Source organism: Macrobrachium rosenbergii, chromosome 50 (assembly GCF_040412425.1).
Source record: "Macrobrachium rosenbergii isolate ZJJX-2024 chromosome 50, ASM4041242v1, whole genome shotgun sequence".
NCBI classification, from domain to species: Eukaryota; Metazoa; Arthropoda; class Malacostraca; order Decapoda; family Palaemonidae; genus Macrobrachium; species Macrobrachium rosenbergii.
This window is the reverse complement of record NC_089790.1, coordinates 6,558,202-6,581,834: the sequence shown is the minus strand read 5'-3', so window position 1 is coordinate 6,581,834 and position 23,633 is coordinate 6,558,202. Positions and strand designations below refer to the sequence as shown.

General features: G+C 37.0%; 2 protein-coding genes across 4 annotated transcripts in view; both read right to left on the bottom strand.

Moving 5' to 3' along the window:
- Positions 1-14,342, bottom strand: part of Gk1 (Glycerol kinase 1) — a 53,864-nt gene extending 39,522 nt beyond the window's left edge. The window contains exons 1-2 of one of the 2 annotated variants that reach the window (XM_067093541.1): positions 14,102-14,342; positions 5,316-5,447 (exon numbers count right to left, since the gene is read on the bottom strand). The gene's annotated coding sequence lies outside the window, so the exon portion shown is untranslated. Of the gene's footprint in view, positions 1-4,871; positions 5,079-5,315; positions 5,448-14,101 lie in introns of those variants that run through there. The other variant, XM_067093540.1, reaches the window with a different exon arrangement.
- A 451-nt stretch (positions 14,343-14,793) lies between these two features.
- Positions 14,794-23,633, bottom strand: part of LOC136832545 (zinc finger protein 704-like) — a 290,565-nt gene continuing 281,725 nt past the window's right edge. For both annotated transcript variants that reach the window (XM_067093538.1, XM_067093539.1), the window contains 4 exons: positions 22,389-22,489; positions 21,257-21,588; positions 20,752-20,828; positions 14,794-20,601 (listed from right to left, as the gene is read on the bottom strand). In XM_067093538.1, the coding sequence (XP_066949639.1) occupies positions 20,431-20,601; positions 20,752-20,828; positions 21,257-21,588; positions 22,389-22,489 (681 nt within the window). In that variant the 3' untranslated portion in view covers positions 14,794-20,430. The remainder of the gene's footprint in view (positions 20,602-20,751; positions 20,829-21,256; positions 21,589-22,388; positions 22,490-23,633) is intronic.

The window sequence follows — 23,633 nt, the reverse complement described above, 5'->3', positions numbered from 1 at the left end:
CATGTAAGAGTTCCAATGATAAGGTAAGTGTAACACAGACACTGATAGACAGATGGATGGGCAGATACAGCAACAAATACATAATGAGGAAAAAAAAAAAAAAGTCACAATTTTCTCAGTACGGGACGAAATTTACTTTTGGAATGGTTATAAGGTGAAAATCATGATGTTTTATTCTTTAATCCTTTTTATGATATAATTTTTATCTTTAAGGAACACCCTCTCTCAAACAAATTTCATTGAACAGACTGCCATCAAAGAATAAATGAACCTTGGACAGATGTTATACAATTTATCTGCTGTTACAAAGAAATCAGAGAGAATACGAAACTGCTATACAAACTCAGCAGCAGTCAGACAGCCATTCTGTTTAATAATAATAATAATAAATAATAAATAATAATTAGTAATAATAACAATAATAACATAAACATATCTCCAAATTTTTTAAAAACAATACAATTCCATTATTTTACAGTAGCCTCATTGAGCTGACAATCAGATTACAATAATGTAATGGGTTTTGGGTTTATTATAACACAAACGAACTGGATCATATTCCTTATACAATGCTTCACCACTGGGTCATGACCCTTATGATGTCATTCAAGACAACTTCTTCACATAAAGAATATCATCTTCATCTGCGTGTGCATACTTCAGCCACAACTTGATAGCCACTGTCTTATCTGGTAGAAAATGAGATATGCATCATGTGACCCCTTAATCTGAAAAATGCCCTTACCATGAAAAAAATTAAAAAATTCACTTGACCGATAATTATTAAACAGATTAGCTACTCCTGTTGTATTTACCAGTTTAATATACTGAAATCTCTTTGTACGATAAATATTTCTGAGAACAAACACTCACACAAATGGAAAGAAAGATTAGCTATCCAAGTCTGTCTTAGCCTTACATAAAATTCACTAATCAGTGTGTTCAGCCAATAAGTAATTATTGTTAAAAATTAAATCTTTAACTAGTTATTTTTCTAACACATACTCATCAATTTACATCAATTTATGTATGTCTAATCCTGTGACCAGATGTGATCATACACAGTCCACAGAAAGCAAAGCAACAACACTGCCAATTTGTCAGGCATACATCCAAGACATCCAGTATCCTTGGTGATGACTAAGTCATTTCCCTTTGTTGTCTCAACTTGCAACATATGATTGAGTACCTACTTAATTATGGTTTCTTTTGTGGCAAAGTTTAATCCAGTGTGCTGAGGAACATGGATTCCTGAGCATGTTCAAGAAAATAGAAGTCTTACATGGGGTCATGACGATAGACTGGGTTATTGTTGGTACAGTCATGACCCGTACCAAGCATCCCCAAACCTGCAAGTATGTTCAATAAATGAGCGTGTAGCCCCATGCAGGTAACAGTGCAGCAAAGCAAATTGGAACAGAGCAGGAAAAATATCCAGAAATCAATGCCATCCTAACTAAATCCTCACCAAGCATGCATAAAACCACCTCAATGACCAAATAATCAGAACAATACTGGTAAGGAGTACATTAGATGCATAGATCATGGGATGCATGGGCACTTGCTACACCCAGAACTCACAAAATATGACAGGCCATGTAACTTCCCCACCCTTTTCGTTGAGGTAAAAACTAAAAGAAAGTCTTGAGAGAGATCTCTGTCTGAGGCCCAAGACAGATAACCCGGTAAGGTATTTGGAGATGGCCTCCCTATAGTTATTACACTCCCGGATGAGCACACTAACCTCCCAAAAATGCTGCTCTTGCTCAGCCTACAAGGGTTCTGAAGGATTGGGACTGTCAGGAGCCATCAGATCCCCTGAAAAACTGGCTACAACCCTTCAGCAAGAGCTGAAGATGTACCATACTTCTGCTCCCTGGCTCCCTCTCAATCTCTTGATGAATGAACTAAACTTCTTTCAGACATCCCATGAGATCCAGCTGAGTGACTGTCCAAAAAACATTTGGCCCTAGAGTCTGTTACCCTAGAACATCCCCTGTACTTAGTAGTCCCTGAGACAATAGATGGTGCAGGAAAGCAAGCCTTCACACTGCCAGTCTCATGCGCCTCCCATGCACAAGAGATGGAAGTGCTCAGTTGAGACCTCTCCCTGAGTGAGAATGTTTGGTGTGTGCACGCCCCTGAGAACACACATGTGCCACACAGGAAGAGAGCACTGACTCTCCCTTATGTGGCCCCGAGGAGGTCGGGGTGTGTGGGTGTGTGTGTGTGTTCTACTCCAATGTCAGAACACACATGGTCTGAAGACCTTGCACTCACCAAGCAAATGGGTTGCAAAAGGAGATGTGAGGAGAGGGGCTTTTCCAAGCAACTATGCATGCCTTATCACAGTACTAAGCAGAACATGCCGATTCGTCCAATGACGATCTTGAGGGGTCTCTCTTGGACAGGACAGGAGCAATTCTCTTGTCTAAGTGGGTAGGTGTAGGAACAACTGCCCTACCAGAGGCTTTATGATTATATGCTGATGACTGCAAGCCCCACTCCTTTCTCCCAAGGAGAGGAGCACAAGATTTCTTATGTGAGGCCTTAAACTTCTTCTTCCTCCTATGTAGGGGAAGAAAAGCTGAGGACAAGGAAGAGCTTGACTACGAGGAAGATGACAAAAGCACTTCTTCCTTTCTTCTCCCAAGTCTTGTTGGTCTTCAACACTGAAGAGAGGGTTGAGGCGGTAACTGAAAACAACAACAGACACAACCAGATGATTAGCTACTGAAAATACTACTGTGACAGGAGGACCTCTCTCCTCTGTGGTAGCTGATGGAGCTGCAGATACAGCAGCAGCAGCAGGGAAAAGCTCCTCTTCCTCCTCCTCCTTAACCAGGTTGCCCAGAATGCTGCAAAAGATGTCCTACAATGAATATTCAATGTAGGGCAAATTTTTTTCAGGTACTTCAAGGAAGGCATCTTCTTCGTACCTTGAACACCAAAATCGGGTAAGCATGAGGGCATGGCCAGATTCGTTCTTGACTCAAATACTACAACCTTCTCCCAGCCAACATAATCCTTGTAGGGAAAAGAGTGAGTGAACACCTTCCCCTACAATAGGAACAATACCTGTGGGGGTCAGGGAGACATGGAGCACCCACAAGGACCCCCATACCCCCTCAAAATGTTGTTCATGATTTTCTCCATTAATAAGGGAAAAACAAAGCCAAATACAACACAGATATAAACCAATTAGAAACAATTCTGTTACTCTTCACACAATCATTCAAGGTCAGGAGGAAGAGAGAGAATGCAGCAAGACAACTAACCTTCACGGCAACCATGAAAAAAAGTGAATGGTGACGTACAGCAAGTGGGGGGTATGCCATCACTCAATGACCTTGTTACCAAGTTCAATGATCGCTCCAACTTACCCTGAGGACACTTCTATATGTACGGCAATTGTTTGTGTTACCAGAGGAACAAATACAGTATACAGTAAACGGCCTGTATTCGCGGGGGATGCGTACCGCTGAGCCCCCACGAATAGCTAAAATCCGTGAATACTTAGAACCACTCTAAAAACACTTAGAACTGCCTATTTTGATAGTTTTAAACACAAAAACAAACCCTCTAAAAATGCTTATATCTAAGTATTTTAATAGTTTTATCACAAAAAGTGCATTTAGTCATGAAAATTACATGAAAATACAGTAATTAGTGAATATTCCTCAGTGAAAAATACCGCGAATGGGCGAATTTTCCACGAATAATGGGTAGATACGTTCCATAGAGAAATCTGCGAATAGTGAGACCGCGAATACGGGGGGGGGGCCTTACTGTACACAACAAGCAGCCTCGAGCTGGCCTCAGCACAGAAAAATCAAGTCCAGAACATGTGAGACCAAGACCAGGTCACCGCATTCCAAGACTGAGTCCGTGGCCAGGAGATCCTAGCTTTGAGACCTGCAGTGCTGCTTCAAACTGTGTAGGCCCCCAATTCTTATTTGGCATAGAAGGGAGTCCTATTGGTTAAGCAAAAGGGGTAAAACTACAGGGTAACTCTGCACGAACTATTACCAAGGAAATTGATTTTTCCTATACTTTTAGTGTTGCTCATGAAGGAGGTGGTGTTGTTTATTGTTGGTTGATTATTATTAACCTCATATCTACCCTATATGGTTGGGGACCCTTCGAGAATTCAGGGAAATGGGTGGGGGGAAATCATTGGGAGAAAGACCGGACTGCCACTTTGTTATTATGGAATGGTTCCGTGCATGCAAAAGTCATTAGCAAGCCATATGTTCCAGAAGGGATTGGTTACGAAAAACCTATTACAAAAGGAACTATACTGTACTAACCTAACGTACCCTAACCTAACCTAGCAGGCTGTGTTACTTAGCTGGGGCAGACTCCCCGGTGAAGGAAACTCCACTTTTTACCAAAAGCTCCCCTATGACACTGCATATGCGCGATAGCATTCCGGGATGGCCAGCATACAAAAACATATCAGTTCTGATGTTAATTACAGTCGACCGATAAAAAAAAAAAACGGTAAATTGTTAACAAGCAACCAAAATACTACAGGAACTGAATTTCCCTGGTAATACCAGATGTGGATCAACCCATAGTTCTACCAAACAAAAATTTCTGATGAATATAAATTTAAAATTCATAAAACAAAATCATACCTACCTAAAGCATTATACTTTATATTTATATTACTGTAGGTTTACAAGTATCACTGACCTTTAAGATAATATATCACAGGTTACCATTAGCATGTAGCAGACTCAGATGGATTAGTGTTACAATACACTATAGTGGACTGCAGGTTTAACTGCCTACCTAGCCTGTACCAAAACCAACGGCAGCCTCCATACACACCAAGTAAAACTAAACTATCACAAGTTAAAACTTACTTAACAGAACTCGGTATAGTTGTTAACGGAAGGGCTATTGCTTGAAAGTGTCATACAAGCGTCCACAAGCGACTGCTGTTGAACACTAAAGGGAGTATCTCGTGTGTCTCGGCAGCCTCCCTACTACGAAGCTGTTTCAGCGATCGTATGACGTCATGCCACCAGATGGTCGATGACCTTGACTATGATGTAAAATGTATCGTATAGACTACGGTAGTTCCCCCCAATGGCCGTAGGCTATAGCTGATTTTCTTTTCCTACTGTCCGTACCATGGTGACATGCCGAAAAGGATTATGCTACTTAACAGTCACTACTGTGGGCACATAAGCGTTTCCTGTCCATTTAAAGCTAACTGAGATTAAGACTTACTCGGTACCTTTCTTGACACAGATGATGCGGGTCTTTTTCAAGGAAAAAATCGGTAAAACGTCAAAAAAACTTACGGTGAAGTGGCACAAGGCAACTCCAGCTGGCCGGGGATGTAAACACTAGCCACAGCCTACCAATTCGCCTCTCTGATTGGCCGATGTCGTCGCAGTCGACATTAACCAAAGCATCGTTCTCTTCATTCTTTTCTGGGGTTTGAGACGACTTCATTAAATAAGGAATCTGGAAATGCATTTAGTATGGAGAGCAAGTAAATAAAGCATTATAATTAAGAATAAATTCTCATGACCATTATAAACGCTTACTGTTAGGTCTGTAACCGTACCTGTGCACAATAAATATTAGTGGTTTATTTATATTGACCGTATACCCTCATGAGTATGTCTTCCAGAACTTTCAGGGAAGCAAAAAAAATAGATGGACAACTATTCATTTAATAAAACAAGTGCTGCCTAAGTAACAGTCATGCTCTTTAATTTGAACGGGGCATATATTCATAACAGGGTTTCCTGCTGAGTAGATGAAGTTACTGTAAGCAACGGCTCTAAGCTCTCTTCCGAGAACTCAACCACAGACCGTCAACACATCATGATTGAAAGAACGCACCATGGTTATGTTGCATAATTTTAGTAAGAGCGATTGATACGAAACTTGATGAAATTTTGATAAACAGGCATCAAAAGAAATTGGTGATTATGGCTCATACATATACCACCCACCTGTAGAGTGTGTCTAATTGGCGAGGAAAGCTCGTTTAACAAAAGAACTTAACAGATTTTCTCAAAGAATGTCTCTCTCTCTCTCTCTCTCTCTCTCTCCACAACATACGTATCTGCAACTGAAGAAATCTTTAACTTACAAACACAAAGAATCGCAAGTAACTTTGGTTTAGGATTTGCATGTGATCTTTTTTTCTAGCCTTAAAACGTATGCACCAGTCGATGGATTTTATTTGCCATCGAATGTACTTTATATACTATACCCCACATAGTTATACAATGCCATGGACTCTGTGTACTACGTATTCTATGGATGTAATCTACCATGCCATGAATTTTCTATACTATTCCATGTATATAATGTAACATGCCACAGACTTTAGATACAACCCCACAAGATATATACCACGTCTTGGGCATTATGTATCATGTCCTGGACTTATATACTATTCCATGTATATTATATATCATCCATGTATATTATATATCATCCATGTATATTATATATCATCCATGTATATTATATATCATCCATGTATATTATGTATATCATATCATACCTTGAACTTAATTTGCAATGTAATAATATAGACAGTATGTCCTGTGCCCTGGGCTTTCTATTCGATCCCTGGAGCGCGGGTACCATGCCTTTAATTTTATATGCCATTCCCTGGACATTATGTATCATACTGTATTTTGTATGTACTGTGCCACGGCCTTTATATGCTATGCCAATGGTGTGCACCATGCTTTGGACAGTCTATATCATGCCATGGACTTTATGCATTTTTCCCTGCATAATATGTAGGCTACCATACCCGGGATTTCATGTGCCTTTCCTGACTGTAAGCACTACGCCATGGACTATAATTATATATCGTGCCTTGAACTGTATATACTAATTTTTAAATGAAACATTCATACCCTGGCCTTTATGTACTGTGCCCTGGACTGTACGTACCAGTTCTGTACTGTGATTACCATGCTCTGGATTGACAAAAGCCATCATGTCCTGTAAAGATGTTGCGTGGAAATTAAACCAAGGTAATGAAATATAAATAAAAGAAAAACTCGCGGCCCATCAACCTTATTGTAACTTTCATAGGCATAAAAAAACTTGCGTCCCATCAACCTTATTGTAACTTTCATAGGCATAATTCCTGAGATGCACCTACTTGCGGCCCATCAACCTTATTGTAACTTTCATATTCATAATTTCTGAGATGCACCTGAACTGGGTAACTATACATGAACTATTCTCTGTGCAGAGTTACTCTTAAATTCAACTGGAAGGCTATTCTATACAACTGGTACTGACGACCGACCCTGGTCTCAGTTTCTGCGCTGCTCTTTTAAATAGTCCCTAAATAAATCTTTAAAATTTTCAAGTGTTGATCCACCACTGTTGTTTAGGCTATCTGAAGTGTAGCAAGAGTACAGAAAAGCGACTCTCGAACTGACAGTTTTTTAACTATAGAAATATCTTTGTATAATTATTCTCCATCCTGTCCAATCTAACATCTGCAAAAATCATTACATATTAAAATACACATCAAATATGCAAGTTCGAAAGGTCAAAATTTCGCAGTTTATACAGATGGCACCAAATGACTTACTTGCTAAGTATTTGCTGTCACATCTTCTAATAAACAAATAACTTCTGTTTATCTAGTAACTGAGGACCCTGTTTTCACAGCAAAACTATGCAACATGGTCTGTAGTGGAGATTAGCAAAAGCATATTGTCATGAAAAAAGCGAATTTCCTATATCTCCAGACCCATGAAAGCTATTCCAAGCTATTTTCCTAAATATATTCTTTACAATAAATTAAGCATTTTATCATAAATTACACGAAACCGGTGGGAACTTTGAAACATCATGATGGTTATTTGCTTACATGCGCAGTCATCAAGGAAAAAATCTCAGAATCTTCGAGATTTTTCGTATATCTAATCACTAGGTTCTTAACCCGAGTTGCAACTTGTCAGATAAGATGTGGTTCTTAAAAGTGAACTCAAACACTTTAGGCCACCCCGTCTAAGCTGAGATTTTTAACACGATGGTCTGATTAAACTACTTGATGATGATGATAATTTAAAAAAAATTATCATAGTCCTAGAGACTAGTAGAAAACAACCTTCATTTATCTCAATCTGCCCTTTTCATGTAATTAATTTTCTCTCTCTCTCTCTCATCTCATTTGTCTTGTTTCTTACAGTATTTGTTTTCCAAATTCCAGTTTAGTCATAACATTTAGTTACTGTTGTTTTTACATTTAGTTTATATAAATTTTTGGCTTTAATACGGAAGAAAAACGTAATTAACAAGGAAGATGGGAATCTTGAAATTAATGAAAATCAAATATACCTTAGAAATATCCACAGTGGTTGGAAAGGCAGTGGGGAATAGATCAGAATTTTAATACTTTAAAAGCAAGATTATGGAACAGCGCAGACAGCAGAGTACAGTAGGCTACTATCAGACTTTGCTGAAGAAACTGAAGGATATCATGGCAAGGACACGCAGAGGATGTGATATCTCGTAAAGATGAAAATTTAGGTCTCTTGGACCCTTGGATGAAAAGAGAAATATAACACACTACATACATACATACTGTAGGCTACATCTATTTTTCACACTCCTCCCTCGCGTGTTTCTTCTTCTCTGATTTAACAAACCGGTTCTGCCGCCGTCCCACTCCCCATATGCTTCGTCATGTTCAGTCTCAGCTTGGTCGAGGCTTCTGGGTTAAAGCCATGTCAGGATTTAACCCACATACCATTTGGTACTGTTGTGCTCTTATTAACTGACCTCTGTGCTCCAGTTTCAGCATCATCTCTTCTACTCTCTGCTCCAAAATAACTACCAATCTATTTAACGTGTACTCTGCTCATACGCTCATGTTTCGCATCTCTTCCGCCTGTCACAACTTAATGATTCTCACAACACATCGCCTTACTTTCTTCATAGCTTATGTATCTACGGTCCCTCGCATTATAAGGCAATACAGGGGCATGTTTTCTTTCCTGATAATACCAGCGATTTTACTTTCCTTATCCGCTCTGATGGCGCGTCATTTGTCGTCCATTTCTTGTTCAGCTTCCATTTTTACTTCTCCAAATCTATGCCAAGGAGTTCTCTGCTGATCTACTGACATCTGCCCATCTCATACTAATTACATAGTATTTTTTTCCCCATTGCTATAATTTTTTTCGCTCATGCTTTAGTAATGTCTACTGATTTATAAATGTAAGGATGGAGTGGATCTGACACTTAATATGGAGGATGCCGTAAGACTTCGAATGTATTGTTTATTCGTGTTCATGAAAATGAATTAATGAGTCTTCTGGAGGAGTTAGGCCATATAAAATGCCCCCTGTAAGCGAATACGTATCATTACTTTTTGTGCTTCTTTTTCAGTCTTGTTTTCCTACTCAATCCGTATCCCACCTTTTTTTCCAGTGTCTGTTGCCCTAGTAACCTGGGGCAACAGACACTGGAAAAAGGTGAGACGGATTGAGTAGGAAAAACAAGACTGAAAAAGAAGCACAAAAAGTAATGATACGTATTCGCCACAGGGGGCATTTTATATGGCCTAACTCCTCCAGAAGACTCATTAATTCATTTTCATGAACACGAATAAACAATACATTCGAAGTCTTACGGCATCCTCCATATTAAGTGTCAGATCCACTCCATCCTTACATTTATAAATCAGTAGACATTACTAAAGCATGAGCGAAAAAAATTATAGCAATGGGGAAAAAAATACTATGTAATTAGTATGAGATGGGCAGATGTCAGTAGATCAGCAGAGAACTCCTTGGCATAGATTTGGAGAAGTAAAAATGGAAGCTGAACAAGAAATGGACGACAAATGACGCGCCATCAGAGCGGATAAGGAAAGTAAAATCGCTGGTATTATCAGGAAAGAAAACATGCCCTGTATTGCCTTATAATGCGAGGGACCGTAGATACATAAGCTATGAAGAAAGTAAGGCGATGTGTTGTGAGAATCATTGTTGTGACAGGCGGAAGAGATGCGAAACATGAGCGTATGAGCAGAGTACACGTTAAATAGATTGGTAGTTATTTTGGAGCAGAGAGTAGAAGAGATGATGCTGAAACTGGAGCACAGAGGTCAGTTAATAAGAGCACAACAGTACTCTTCTCTGCGTTCTGGGTTATTCCCACTTACATCTTCCTTTTCCTCTTTAATTATAATTTTGTGTTTCTTTTTATTTTCTATCAAAGTATTGAATTTTTTTTAATTGCTCTTCCGTTACTAGTTATATAGTCAGGTATAGATATCAATGTTTCCTTTTAATGTTTACATTCCTCTTGGAGATTTTTACCTTCTTTGCTAAGTGTCTATTGGCTTTCCAGTCACTACTTGTACAGCTACAGCATGTTCTTACACATATTGTAGTTGTATCTGTTTTTTCAGCTTTCTTCCCCAAACTTATCTGCTAACGGTTCTATATATGTACTTCTCATCACCTATTTGTTCTGCTCCTACTACCTTCATCGCATATGCATCACTGTCACTATCTTCCACATAGTTTCTATTCCCCAGCACTCTATAGAAGCAGACCAGTCCTGATATTTTGCGAGTAACTTCTATGCCATAGATGTTACTTGCAAGATAACAGGACTGGTCTGGATCTGTCGAGTGCTGAGGAATAGTACATAAATATGTGGAAGATAGTGATGCAAATGTGATGAATCTAAGGCCTCAATCAATTCAACAAAGTTGTGGCATGATAAACGCGTCTACTGATCACGCATGTCACATGATGTACATAAATTACAGTTGGCTCAAAATTTCTTCTAACCTGAGCATACTCCTCCTATGTACCCTTGCTCAACTCCACCGGTCTGCCTAGTTCTTTGCGTTAAAGCTGTGAGCTCTCTTGTTTAATAATGACAAGATTAATTTTAAAAGTAAAATGGTGTTTTTGAAATGCATTTTGCAAAGTTGCCATTTGTAAACGAATTAATGCACGCTACATTGTGATGTCTCAATGCCCTAAGCCATTTTTTTACTTTTTTTACTACGTTCAGCCTACGTTGGGTTAGGCTAAAAGAAATTCAAGGGTTTTGTGGTAGCTTCATATATCTACCTTGAAAAAACTTCGAATTCTGGACTCACCTAAATTACACGCTGTCTGCATCATCATGGCAATTGCGTATGGTTACTGACACTATGTCGCCGTTTGCTAAGTGACAATCAGCGTGCCTCTTTCTGGGCATTCATTTAAACTTAATCCCAAACTGTCACTCCCTTACATCACCGCACGCACAAGGTTTGCGTTCTCTAACAACTAAGTTGCTAGGCACAATAATTGTGTGTATAGCCTATTAAGTGACGCTAGGGAAGACTTTCAAAGCTGTAGCCATTTGTCAACGGCATCAATTAAGGTGATTTAATCCACTATGTTACCTTAAGTAACAGTTCTAACGTTGGGAAAGAATTGGTTTAGTAATCATACAATTAGCTTGCAATAAAATACAGGGCTTCGTCTAGGTTAAGCTAGCATGATGCCAGCACGGGCTCTTTCTTCTTGGTAACCCGTAAAAATGTGACATTGCTGGATCATATGGCGTAATTAAAATATGTTGTCATGATATACAGTAATATGGTACCATACCATTTGCAGAAATTTACCACATATTCCAATACATGTCTGAAGATGACGTAATTCTAGTTTTGCTCATACTTGTCTGTTTATTTTACACTTGATTTGCTTAGGCTATATTAGATTGCGATCACTATAAATAAACTATTCTACAGCAGGGTTAGTCTAGGTATGAAAGGCTCACCGAAACGTACCAAACGTGCTCCATTGCCTTTTCATTTGCAGAATTAGTTTTGTATTCTAAAGCAAGTGTAATTGATCCCTTAAATGTTGAAGATTCTCTCTCTCTCTCTGTCTCTCTCTCAAAAGTCAGCTACTTATTAATCCCATTTACTGTCTAATCAGAAAGGCATTTCTTTCACAATTTTCAGTTTGAGCAATGTTTTTCCTCGGAGCTTGATTTTTTTTAGAATAAATGTAATATATTAGAAAGGCATTATTTTCCTGATGGTAAGGGTAAAGAAAAATTATATTAGTTGTCAAGAATTCTCAAGGAATATTGTTAACATCTCCAAGGATCTTTAAGTAGGTGGGTATTACCATGACACTTTCATACATGGTCAGTTACATAAGAATTATATCTATCTTGTGTTATGTGAATTTTGGGCAATTTTTACCCAAAAGCATCGGACACCGTTCTTCGTAAGAGGCTTTTAACTGACTTAACTTACTTTGTACCCGAATAAGTCCACTTAAATTAAGAAATAAATTTAACTACGGTATAAGGGGTTCTGAAAAACTCCCTGCAGCCAGCGTATCATAAAACTCAGGAAAGGCATGTACTACAGTATAAGATGAACTGTGCTAGGAGCAGTTTCATTCTGTTCGTCCGAGGTATTCTCGAATATATTTCTTGTCAGTTTTAACCTTCCTTTCAACTTAGCAACGAAGAGGAAGACAATACTCAAAACCTTGACCGCTTTACTGAAGGACGAAAACTTGTTTCAAGGTGTAGGTGGTTCAGAACTTCAAAGTCCAAATTTTAATTTGTCCTAACAGAACAGCTCAAGGAAGAAGGCTCTGCACCAGGATGAGGAACAATAGCTCTGTACCTTTAAAAAGAGCGTGCTAAGAAGCATTTTCTCTGGGACACATCGAGTAAGACAATCACTAGGGTTTTCATCACGCCCTATACAGTCGAAAATTACTGTTCGCTTAGAACAAAGATTCGAAATATTTCATCATTTAGTCTACTGTTAACCATCACTTGCTTCCTGTCTATATTGCCAAACTCAAACTCCTTAAACTTATCCAATTTAGGGCAATCATAGAATCTGTGAAGCAAGAGATATTACGAATCTGAATAGGAACAGCGGCATTAATTAGCAGTTCGGCTACATCAACGGCCGTACTTAATCCTTTATGCAAGTTTGCCTAAATGTACGGTACAGATATCAATTCCATACCGGAATAGACTCAGTTCTTAAATTCTTACAAAGCACAGAATTCTTCGTTAAAATCAGCCTGGTGTCTGCTGAATTGACAGGCCCCAAATATGAAGCACAACATACCAACTCTTTTACTTGCGTCCTTATGGACCAAGAAATTTATACTCATTAGAACGATCGCCGACAGAGCAGGGTAGTACAATATCCGCGCTCTTTTATAGCTATCTTTGATCGTTCTTTCATCAACTCAGTACTTAACGGCGTATCCCATCCAATAACATTGTCAGGCTGCAAGGAATGTTAAAACAATTGGCTTCTGTTTAAAACTGGTATTGAAAACCCAAAGAGATCATGACTGGAATGAATAGTACTCAAAATTAGCCATAATTGAGAAAGGCTTTCAGCAGTAAATTTTCAAATTTACCAAAATTACAATAATGAAAATAACTTACCACCAAGAGTAGACAACCTGGGAAATAGCAACAAGGTTAAATCAACAAGAACAATGGATCAAATTAGCTGTCAGGTTAAACCAGATACCCCGAGAATACCGTGGGTACGGGGTGGGGGGGCCAGGGAAGAATGAGATGGAGCGCTAAAATTAATTACATTGTAATCCAAGGCTGTAAAGACTAATAACGAGGTTAAGAGAAAACTGAATAAAAATTAAATAACTATTTAAAAAAAAAGGTAGTTTTAAGACTGTACTTATCGAAGGCTATAGCTTCGTAGAATTAAGTATTCAAAACCCAGTCTAAATCACTGAAAATGTCCTGTAGTTTCAAGATGATAGCTCTCGACCTCACTGCACTCTAAAGTTCCATCCCTTTCAGCGTAACTTCATCCTACGGAAAAAAGTGCTAACTCGTAGGCAGCGATGTATTTGCGAGCTGAAATTCGTATTTACTCAAAATCTCAGAAGAGTGTACCAAGACTAAAAAACTTACATCTCAAATGACATTCACACTTTCAGTAAGTTAATCACTTCACTATGGGTTGAAGATAAATTTATAAAGGGCCTTGCCTCATCAATCTTTATCACTTTCGCCGACTTTGTACGCGTAACACCCTTGGATCTGCATTACGTGAACTTACCTTTAGTTAGACCGCCAGCAGGGAAGATCATAAAACTCTCGCCGTCTTCCTCCACCATGAATGCTCCTTCACTTTGGACCTCCACACGACGTGCTTATATGCTTATGTTCAATTTCGTACACCTTACGAACATCCGTGACTTGAAAAGACGTCCGTTCAGCCGCATTAATACATCAGTACCTCCGGGGAAACAATCCATCAACAAATGTGTGCACAAACAAGATATTAATCACCCGACCAGCCAAATATGATCTTCAAAGTTTCTCGCAACTGTACCTGTTTCGTCTCATCGACGGTGGTGGTAGTTGAGTGCGGTAGTAGTATTAGTAGTAGTAGTAATACTATGGTACTTTGGTACTGTCTCACCGGAGCTTCTTCCACTTCCTTGTCAAGCCTGACGTGTCAACTAATGACCTGTCCAAGGATCGTAGAGACATAGAAGTCCGTCTACATACAAATTCAAGGGTTAACTAAATATGACTATTTAATTGAAATTATCGTTTGGAGATTCAAATTTTTTTAAAAAGGTGATATACCTTGCACTGAGGATCACTGCTACAAAAAGGGCTTTGGTTGTATACCTACGAAAAATGCAAATTGCTTTTGATTAAAAATCTGTTGTCTTTCATTAGACTTGTTAACATAAAGGGACACAAATATCAAAAGTAGGGTTTTTATTAAATAAAAGTACATTTTCTTCATGCACAATTTATTAAGATAAACCATACTGACAGACAATTACAACAGAGTCTGAAGAGCAACAGAATATATTACCAATATAAAACTTGTATTTAAAATCAAATATATTGATCTCACACTGGTTTCTACATCTGTACAAACTTTTGAGCATGTTCAGAAGTCATTTTCTCTGGATCATCGACTCATAGATGTCAGTGATTTTTTTGTATTCAGTCTTACCAATTTTATGCTAATCAAACTATATGAAACTGTCAAATTCAGAACATACCTCATCCGTACTTTATTACCTAAGTAAGTACAGCATAGAAGTTAGTTACCCTATCCAATGTAATTGCTGCTCATGCTCAAATTGTTAATCTACTTACTGTATTTAAAAAGTTAAAACATCGTCCCAGATCATTCCCGCATGTGAATCTTGTAGCACGAAGCTACATTAACTTAAAAAAAAGTCACCTTCATCTACGTAGTGCTTTTCCACTCGTACAACTATAGGACATACTATAAAGTATATAGATATATATATTATATATATAAAGGAAAATATATATTAACCCTATGGATATTAATTTTACATTTTAGTTAATTTTTTTATCAATAAAACCAAACAACAATTTTAAATATTCTCAACTTCATAACAGTCTTCTTAATTTATGTATATATGCAATGTATATGTATATACATATATACTGTAATCCATAGGGAATAACAGAAAATCAGTAGCCTTATATACAGCAGAAGAACAGCCAACACCTATAAGCACACAATATATACATCACATACACTTATAAGAGATGAAATCTGGATCATACATAAACTCTTTGTAAGCCTAAATTATAAAACACAATATGATGTGGCATATAGCAAAAGCTTTATATAATATAAACTAAGACATCATAAAATACTTTGTACTATGGCTTAAAATATCAAATGTACATTTCTTTGCAGTGAGGTCCTTGTTTTTAAAATCTTGGCAATTGCATCGAAAAAGTTATCCACTAATACAGACTGATGCTTTTTCAGTTCAGTGTTCATTTTCTATTGCATAGGCATTATGTGATGTGTAGTATTAAAAAAAAAAGTTTAATAAAATGAAAGACAGGTAGTCAGTGAAATACACATAGTGCCACCCACTCCTTATAACCCGAGACCCTCCCTCCCTCCCCACGTTGCCATCATGTGCATAAATGACGGATTCCTTAATGAAGACGAGGTAGATTTTCCACTACCTGAAAATTAGTAGATTACTAAATATCCAATTCTAAATGAAAAGAAAAAATAAATAAAATCCATAAACTTTACCATCTTATAAACTAGTAATGGCTTAAATCCATCTTATTTCTTAGACTAGGTTGGCAGACTTCTCACAAAACAGTTTGCCTGTGTCTTATTAATGTACTGTACAATATGGACATTTATCTATAATCTACTATACGAGAGATTTCTGTGAACTCACACATTTGTGCATCCCAAGGCCATTTTGTTGTCACATTTTGATACTGATGAATGTACAGCATTTAAGAGTCAAAAATTTCTTTTGAGGGAAGTGAAGTTAAGAATAATTTCCTATAAATAAAAATGGAATATAGTTGTCATAGTTTAGATGGGATACAGTTCTTTTTAGTTCCTCAAATAACGCTGGGATATATCTTATACTTTGTATCACTCCTTTTTATTTCTGACTTATGGCAACATTAGCACCAGAAGTGACGAGAGCCTTTCTTCAGTTTTACCGGAATATATTAATATTCTATGTATTTTCATAATATGCTAGCTAATTCTAAGTATTTGGAGATCATTTGTTATAAAATCTATTTAAAGCACTCATTTGGTAGTGGACTTCATCTCCCTTGAATATGGATATTACTTTAGTACGTAATGAGAGACCATCTTCATATATTGCATTTTACTATGACAAAGCAAATTATGTACTGCTTACTAAAAATAAAAAATACATTTTACCCAGTATTTGGCATCCTAAACCATTATTATCTTTATAAAAAATAAATGTATATGAAAAACTAAGCAACTACAATGTATAATGCATTATACAGTTGGTACTTCAAACAGATTAACTGAGGTCCTCAGTGTCCCTGTCATGTACCTGGTTGTCCAACTACCTGAACAGAATGAGCATTTTCTTAGCCTCTTCATATAAAAGGTAAGTGTACTTCAAAAGACAAGTTACTGATATGCAACTTAATAAAATGGAATATAATACAACTGCATATGAAAAAATAAACATCACAACACGATGTTAATTTGTAATGCCTCACAAATTAATGGCAGTGGTGTTCAAAATAAGAGGACTGTCCAGACCACAGTTAAAGGTGGACGGATCATCAAAGATTCTTTCTCAGATGAGGTAACACAAGCACTATACTTCACTTAAATGTTTACTGGGGTTTATTTTATTCTCAGTTATGTTAATGAAATAAAGGAAACCTGAGGTACATTCTGTTGGCTTTGAATATATTAATAGATATCAGAGGTTGGTGTAGAGAACCTAGCCGTAAAACGTTTGACTTCAGATGAAAAAAGTCCACTTTTAAATTTACATTTTTATCAGTTCAGCTAGTCTTTCAAAATTCTTGATGATTGTTCGAGAATCTCCAGCCAACAGCACTCCTGTTGAATGCTGTATAAGAAAACTAGGATATAATTTCTAAACACAGTTACACTACTATAATTCTTAATGTAATGAAACCCAAAGTGATTTAGAAATGGATGCATCTTTCATAAAATAAATCATCCTATCCCATGTCTGTCACACTGATGGTAAATGTTGATCTTTGTTTTAATGTATTTGTGTTAGATTTTCAAACCATGAAAATCGAACAATTTGCCATATCAAAAACCCTTGTGGCCTATTGCTTATTGTGAATTTTCAGTGAAATCAATGTGCTAGCTTATGGAAAAGAACAGATGGTACTCCCATAACAAAACTCAGTGATTCTAGAAAATGCAAGTAGACAACACAATATAGTGATTAAGTCATAACTTAATCCTTTTAGCATTACTATATTTTAGAGGTTCGTCATTTCGTTTTGCTTTACATTTTCATTCTGTTCTGCTTTAAATTTCCACTTAATTTACACTAATAAATTGGTTATACAGATGCAGGTTAGTTATGTCTTGACCTGCAAACAGGTATAATGTTTTAGCAGTGTATGAATGAATAAGTAAAAATGTTTAAGGTGGTTCACTTTTGTAGATATGCAGTATATGTGCCTCACATACTGTATTACAGCAGCACAATTACTGAAGATTTGTCTCATCATCCAGATTGATTTTGGATATTTACTTACATAAACCTTTGTGCTGAAAGTTCTGTTCACTGATTCACGGATAAATTGCTTGTAAAACTTCAGTTATTTACATTATTTTCCTTGAAATACATTTCTTAGGTTTGCCTTTTGAAACAAACATCCTGTTAACTACACGTAAATTTGTTCTTGAATATTAGCATCTTGGAAAATGGTTAAACATTTTGGTTGTTCTTATGGCTGAAGATTTATGAAAAACTTAGTTCACTGACATTTTCAGGTAACTGTTTTGTTGTGAAAGGGTCTTGAAGTCTTCAACATGAAATAAAAATATATTCTAGTCATTTCAAAGCATTCACAAAACACACAGTATTTTGCACTTTTCTGTTGACATTGTAATTAAAATAGCAATACATCTGCCAGTCTGCATTAGCTATCCAGGAGAATCGTTTGGTAATTTCAGTTAACATAACTGACTGTTACGTGAGTAAGCAATTATGCATTAACACCTATTAATCATGTGGTCAAGACTGCCTTCTAAACTTATGGTACAAGACAGTTGTTTCAGTATGAATATAGTGGTGCATCAAGTGAAAAAACTTCACAACATAAATATACTGAAGGTCTACTAGGCCTAGATATTGTCTTTAATATCTCTCCCTTTAAGATTTATGAACAAATACTAAATCAAACATACTTCAATATTTTGTCATATTTTCACCTCATTTTGCAATCTGTTACAGTTTTAACTATATTAAATATTGCTGACATGGTCCCAAACAAACCTTAGCGCAACCTCATCATAAGAGAAAAAAGGTAATTTACTTAAACGTGGACGTTTTATAAAATTTACTACCATCTTTTGCAAAATAGCTCTTCACAAGACTGATATGTTATGTTGCCATATGATACTGTATATATGTGTCTTGCATAAATATTCTCAAACATTTCCCTGGATCAAAAAGGCTATAAATCTATTCAAAATGCAGGCATTGTAACTGTAATCATAATTTAGAACCAAGAGAAGCATTTTAATCTAGAGAGTGTTTTAAGTCCATCCTGCTATAAAACCTTTTGTTAGAGTTAAAAATGAGCATTTATTCTGTAGGGTGATACACTGTCTTGCTAAAAACAATGTAGAACAGCTCATTATATTGTTATGAATAAATGTCTGTATATTTTAAAACTAACAGTAGGAGGAAAATTTCTAAATATCTTCCAGTAGTTTAACATTCCTGCTTAAGTACAACATATTTATGACAAGTTTTATGGCAGAACAGTAGCTACAGAGAGAGAGAAAAAATAAACTTACACATCCGTTGTCAAGTATTTTGCCACCTAAAATATGAAAAAGTCCTCTACACTCTCTAGTCTATGAGAATAGTTAATTCATTCACAGTTGCACAGAGATGTGAGCATCGCAAGATTATCTTGATTTTTGTTTGTACATTTCAAGTGCTTGCATTTCATGCATGTCAGACATTTTACACCTGAAACTAAAATATTAAATTAAGATTAGAAGGACTTGGAAGCATAGGTGAGGCTTTCTGCAGCATCGAACGTGGAGTATTGCTTTATTCGTTGACATATAATTTTTCTTCATTTCCTCAAATATAACAAGCTTTTCACCTATGTTTTGCCTCATCCAAGTTGACTAAACTAACATACACCAAAACTCCATTCTCTTATATTTACTGTACATTACAATACAAAGCTGAAACACAAGTCATGTCTTCCATAAGTGACTATTAGTCAAAGATGTCATTCTGAATCCAAGTTTGCTATGCATTCTGAATATTGGAAGCCTTTATATGTCAGGTGAAAAAACACTCGATATTTCTTCTCTCTAATAGGTTGAGGTATTTACTGTTCACCCAGAACAAGTTTCAGTTGCTGCATTCAAGTGGAACATATAAAACCTCCTGCACTGCATACTATTTTCAATAAACCAGAGACCCAAGAGAGATCTCATGGACGAAAACAGCACATGGCCAATCATAGCCAAGCAAAGTTCTTCGACCAGAAAATGCCAACTTCTATTTGTGGAGATATTTGGGCCTCTGTGACCATTGTCGATGCCCAAAAGAAATCACAGTCCAGCACAGCAGCATGTCATTTCCTCTTAGTGTTACAGTATCCCCTTAAATGTAAGTATTATTTTGTATATATAAAATACAATATCATTTATCTCAAAGGGTTTTTCCACGCATTTTCACAGGTATTTCAGATTTTTCCCCAGTTTTGACTTAAAATATGTTAAATTAAGCCATAGAGCTTCCAATTACATGTACAATCATTACACTCAACTAATTTCTACATTACACAGCCAGGCATGTTCCTCAGTAGAGAGTCTTGTGAGATATTCTATCACTCTCCAAACCGACTGCACGCCTTTTTCCACTTGCACTGGGTACACCAAAGATCGCGCTGCTCCATGCCATACACTTTCCGACACTTACGGCTTTCTCCATTCCTCTTTCCCCTGCCAGGGGAAGCTTTTGGGGAGGAACTCACCCTCACTTTTCCTCGTCCAGAACTCTGCAATGATCAGTGCTCATTAGTTCAACCATTACCCATACAGGTATTGTACAGTACATGGCTTAAGAAAGAGAAAACCGTTCCATATCATATCCCATAATATAAGATGTAATGTATCTGAATTTACAACGCATTCAAAAAAGAACTTACTAAGTAGGCAGAACTGCGTGGCCATGAGCTTGAGAGACTAGCAACTGGCCCTGACAGGTGACGCTTGTACTGCGGGTCTGAAAGTAAGGTTTTTGTTTTCATTTCATGTACAGTATATATGGTACTTCGGGCTTCTGTTAAACTACATAACATTCCGCTTATAGAAAAATCACATATACTAAATGGTAATGTTTTAGTTACACGTGTTATCATAAGACATACTACTGGATACAGAAAACATAACCCCTTTTTGGGCAAAGTTGATTAGTTTTTTCACCTTGTCAAATCAACCTAAATGCTGCATAAATCAACTTTGTAGGATGCTTTGGAAGACTTCAACGTTCAGAAAACGCTATTATAATAGTGTGCAATGCAGGTTTGACTTACAGGAAAAGCTGCAAACTACCAATTTCAAATTTTAAAAATATCCTTGACTCTGATTTAATAAAAAAAAAATTATGTGGATTTTCACAGAAAAAAAAGTCTCAGTATGAAATGGCCTTACCTTCATGTGGAGGTCTTGCCATATCCATGTGGCTAAGTGTCGGTGGAGATGACACGTGAACGTATTTTGGATGGGACGGCTGAGCGGGTATGTTTGGGGCATCAGCAATTATGGGTGGCTGACTGGGCAAGGTGACAGGCGCAGGTGGTAATGTCAAAGCCATCGCAGGTGCCGGCAGGGTCGGAGCAGGAACGCTGTGGGTGACCAGTGGCTCACAAGGGTCCACCCAAGTTGCAACATTCACTTCGACCTCTGTCCAATAAAACTCTTCCTCGTGATCGTCTTCGTCATCGCTGTCACTCTCACTGTGATCGCTGTTGACTTCTTGACGTCTGAAACAGCATTTGCTAATTAGCCTTTTGTGTTTGTACCATTAGAAGCTAGAAAATGTTTACATAAATAAAAAATCCTTCTTTTTCAAAATTCATGATATTTCAGTAGAGGGACATATAAGTTACTTGTCACAACCCTTGATCGAAGTGGAAAATGCTAAGAGCATTTTTGAACCTAATTTGCCAGGGAACTTGATCTCTAACATTATATGTAGAGAGAAAATTATTCAAATTAACTGTTATGCTGATGTTGACTATCTATCGTATATGCTGATGCTGACTATCTATCGTAAAGTAGAAGCTTTTAAACTTGTAACTTAGCCAAGAGTAAATATGAACCCATCCTTACAGTTACAATTACTACATGACTGTTATGAATACGGAATAAAACTGGTGATGGTGTTCTTGGTTAATTGGCACCTATACCAAGTACAGTGCATATAATGCACTTCTTGTTTTATTTGTGTGTTTTTCTTTAATATGAAATATAGCACAAAACACGCGAGGCTGAACTCTAGTACTACCACACATCCACTACGTGATTCACTTACACTCGTAACACTAATTTCAAGTAACTGATGATACTGTGCTTGGTTTTACATACGGCTGCAATCAAGATGTGTGCACTTGAACTAAGCATTTTTGAAACACTGTCATCTTCTGTGGCAAGGACTTCCACGGAAATTTTCATAAATCATTCTCGTCCTTATCATGATTCAGTTAATCTATGAAAAACAGTTATGAGACAACTTGTGGGATAAAAAAAAAAAAAGATACCATGAAGGTATTTTAGCACTTACCCAAGATGTGTGGAGCGAATGTGCCTTTCAATGGCATCACAGGCTGAAGTCATCTCTTGGCAGCCAGTCCAAGTGCATTTGAACATAGTGCGAGTTGAACTCTGTAAAATAGACAAGGAAGGTTAGAACGAGTGCATAAAAAAAAATTAAACACTTACTTATTACAGCACTAGAGAGAATGCCAATAAATTTAATAGTAGGGAAGATAAGACTTATAAAGGGTGAAAGAGACAAGGTGATGTTGACAGTAAATCAAGTAAATTCAAGCAAGAAACCAAACCAAATCCATCTTTTTTTTTTTTTAACTCGATGTTCAACAAGCTGATGCTCTTATGGGTAGATATCGTATGTTTCGGTTTAATATGTATTTTCAATATTCTTTTAAATCCTTCCGAATACTTTACACGTTTCACACTACTAAAATACCCATATTTTATGGTGTGAATTCTCTTCGACTTAGGTTATAACCGAGCTAACAATTTATCAAAATAAAAAAAAATATTCCATATAAGCTGTAGAATAACGGCATCAACACAACAATTTTATTGAGGGCAAAGCTATTTATGGTACGAGACTCTAGTCACCAACTAATACGTTGAGCTACAAACCCTATTATTTTGAAAAAGAAAAAGTTAACCCAAACATAGGCCTAAGACTCAGCCTAGGAAACTGGGTCACTAGGCAATGCTGGACTTCAATAATCAATACGAAGACGAGGTAGGCTTGGCCTTCTACGTCAGCGCTAGGCCTACTAGCTTCTCGTAACCCTAAGGTTCTACTGCGACATTCTCCGACCCGATTCCTTTTCCGCGAATGTTGCAATATATACACTAAATAAAACTGAGACACGCAATACCGTCGTGAACGTATTCAAGAGAGGTGAAAAACAGTCAGTTTCATTTTGAAAATATTAGACTTACAGCTAAAACTATTTTTAAAAAAGGTTTATTTTTATCTTAATTCATCGAATTACCCAACAGGAATACCATGAATGAAGCTTTCCGCGTCAAATGCAATAGCGTCCTGAGAAATCAAATTATTGGCGGAGATTATCAAAATAAATCTAAATCTACGTTTGGCTTTGATATTAATGGAATTATAAAGGGACCAAGTGTATTGTTTCTGTAACAATATCAATGCACAAAATCAATGCTAAGAGAACGTAGTCTATTTTACAATGATGTACTGCTGATTAGATTCCTGGTTGAGTAACATCGGTTAGCAGTGCCAAAGCGTCCGCGTGTG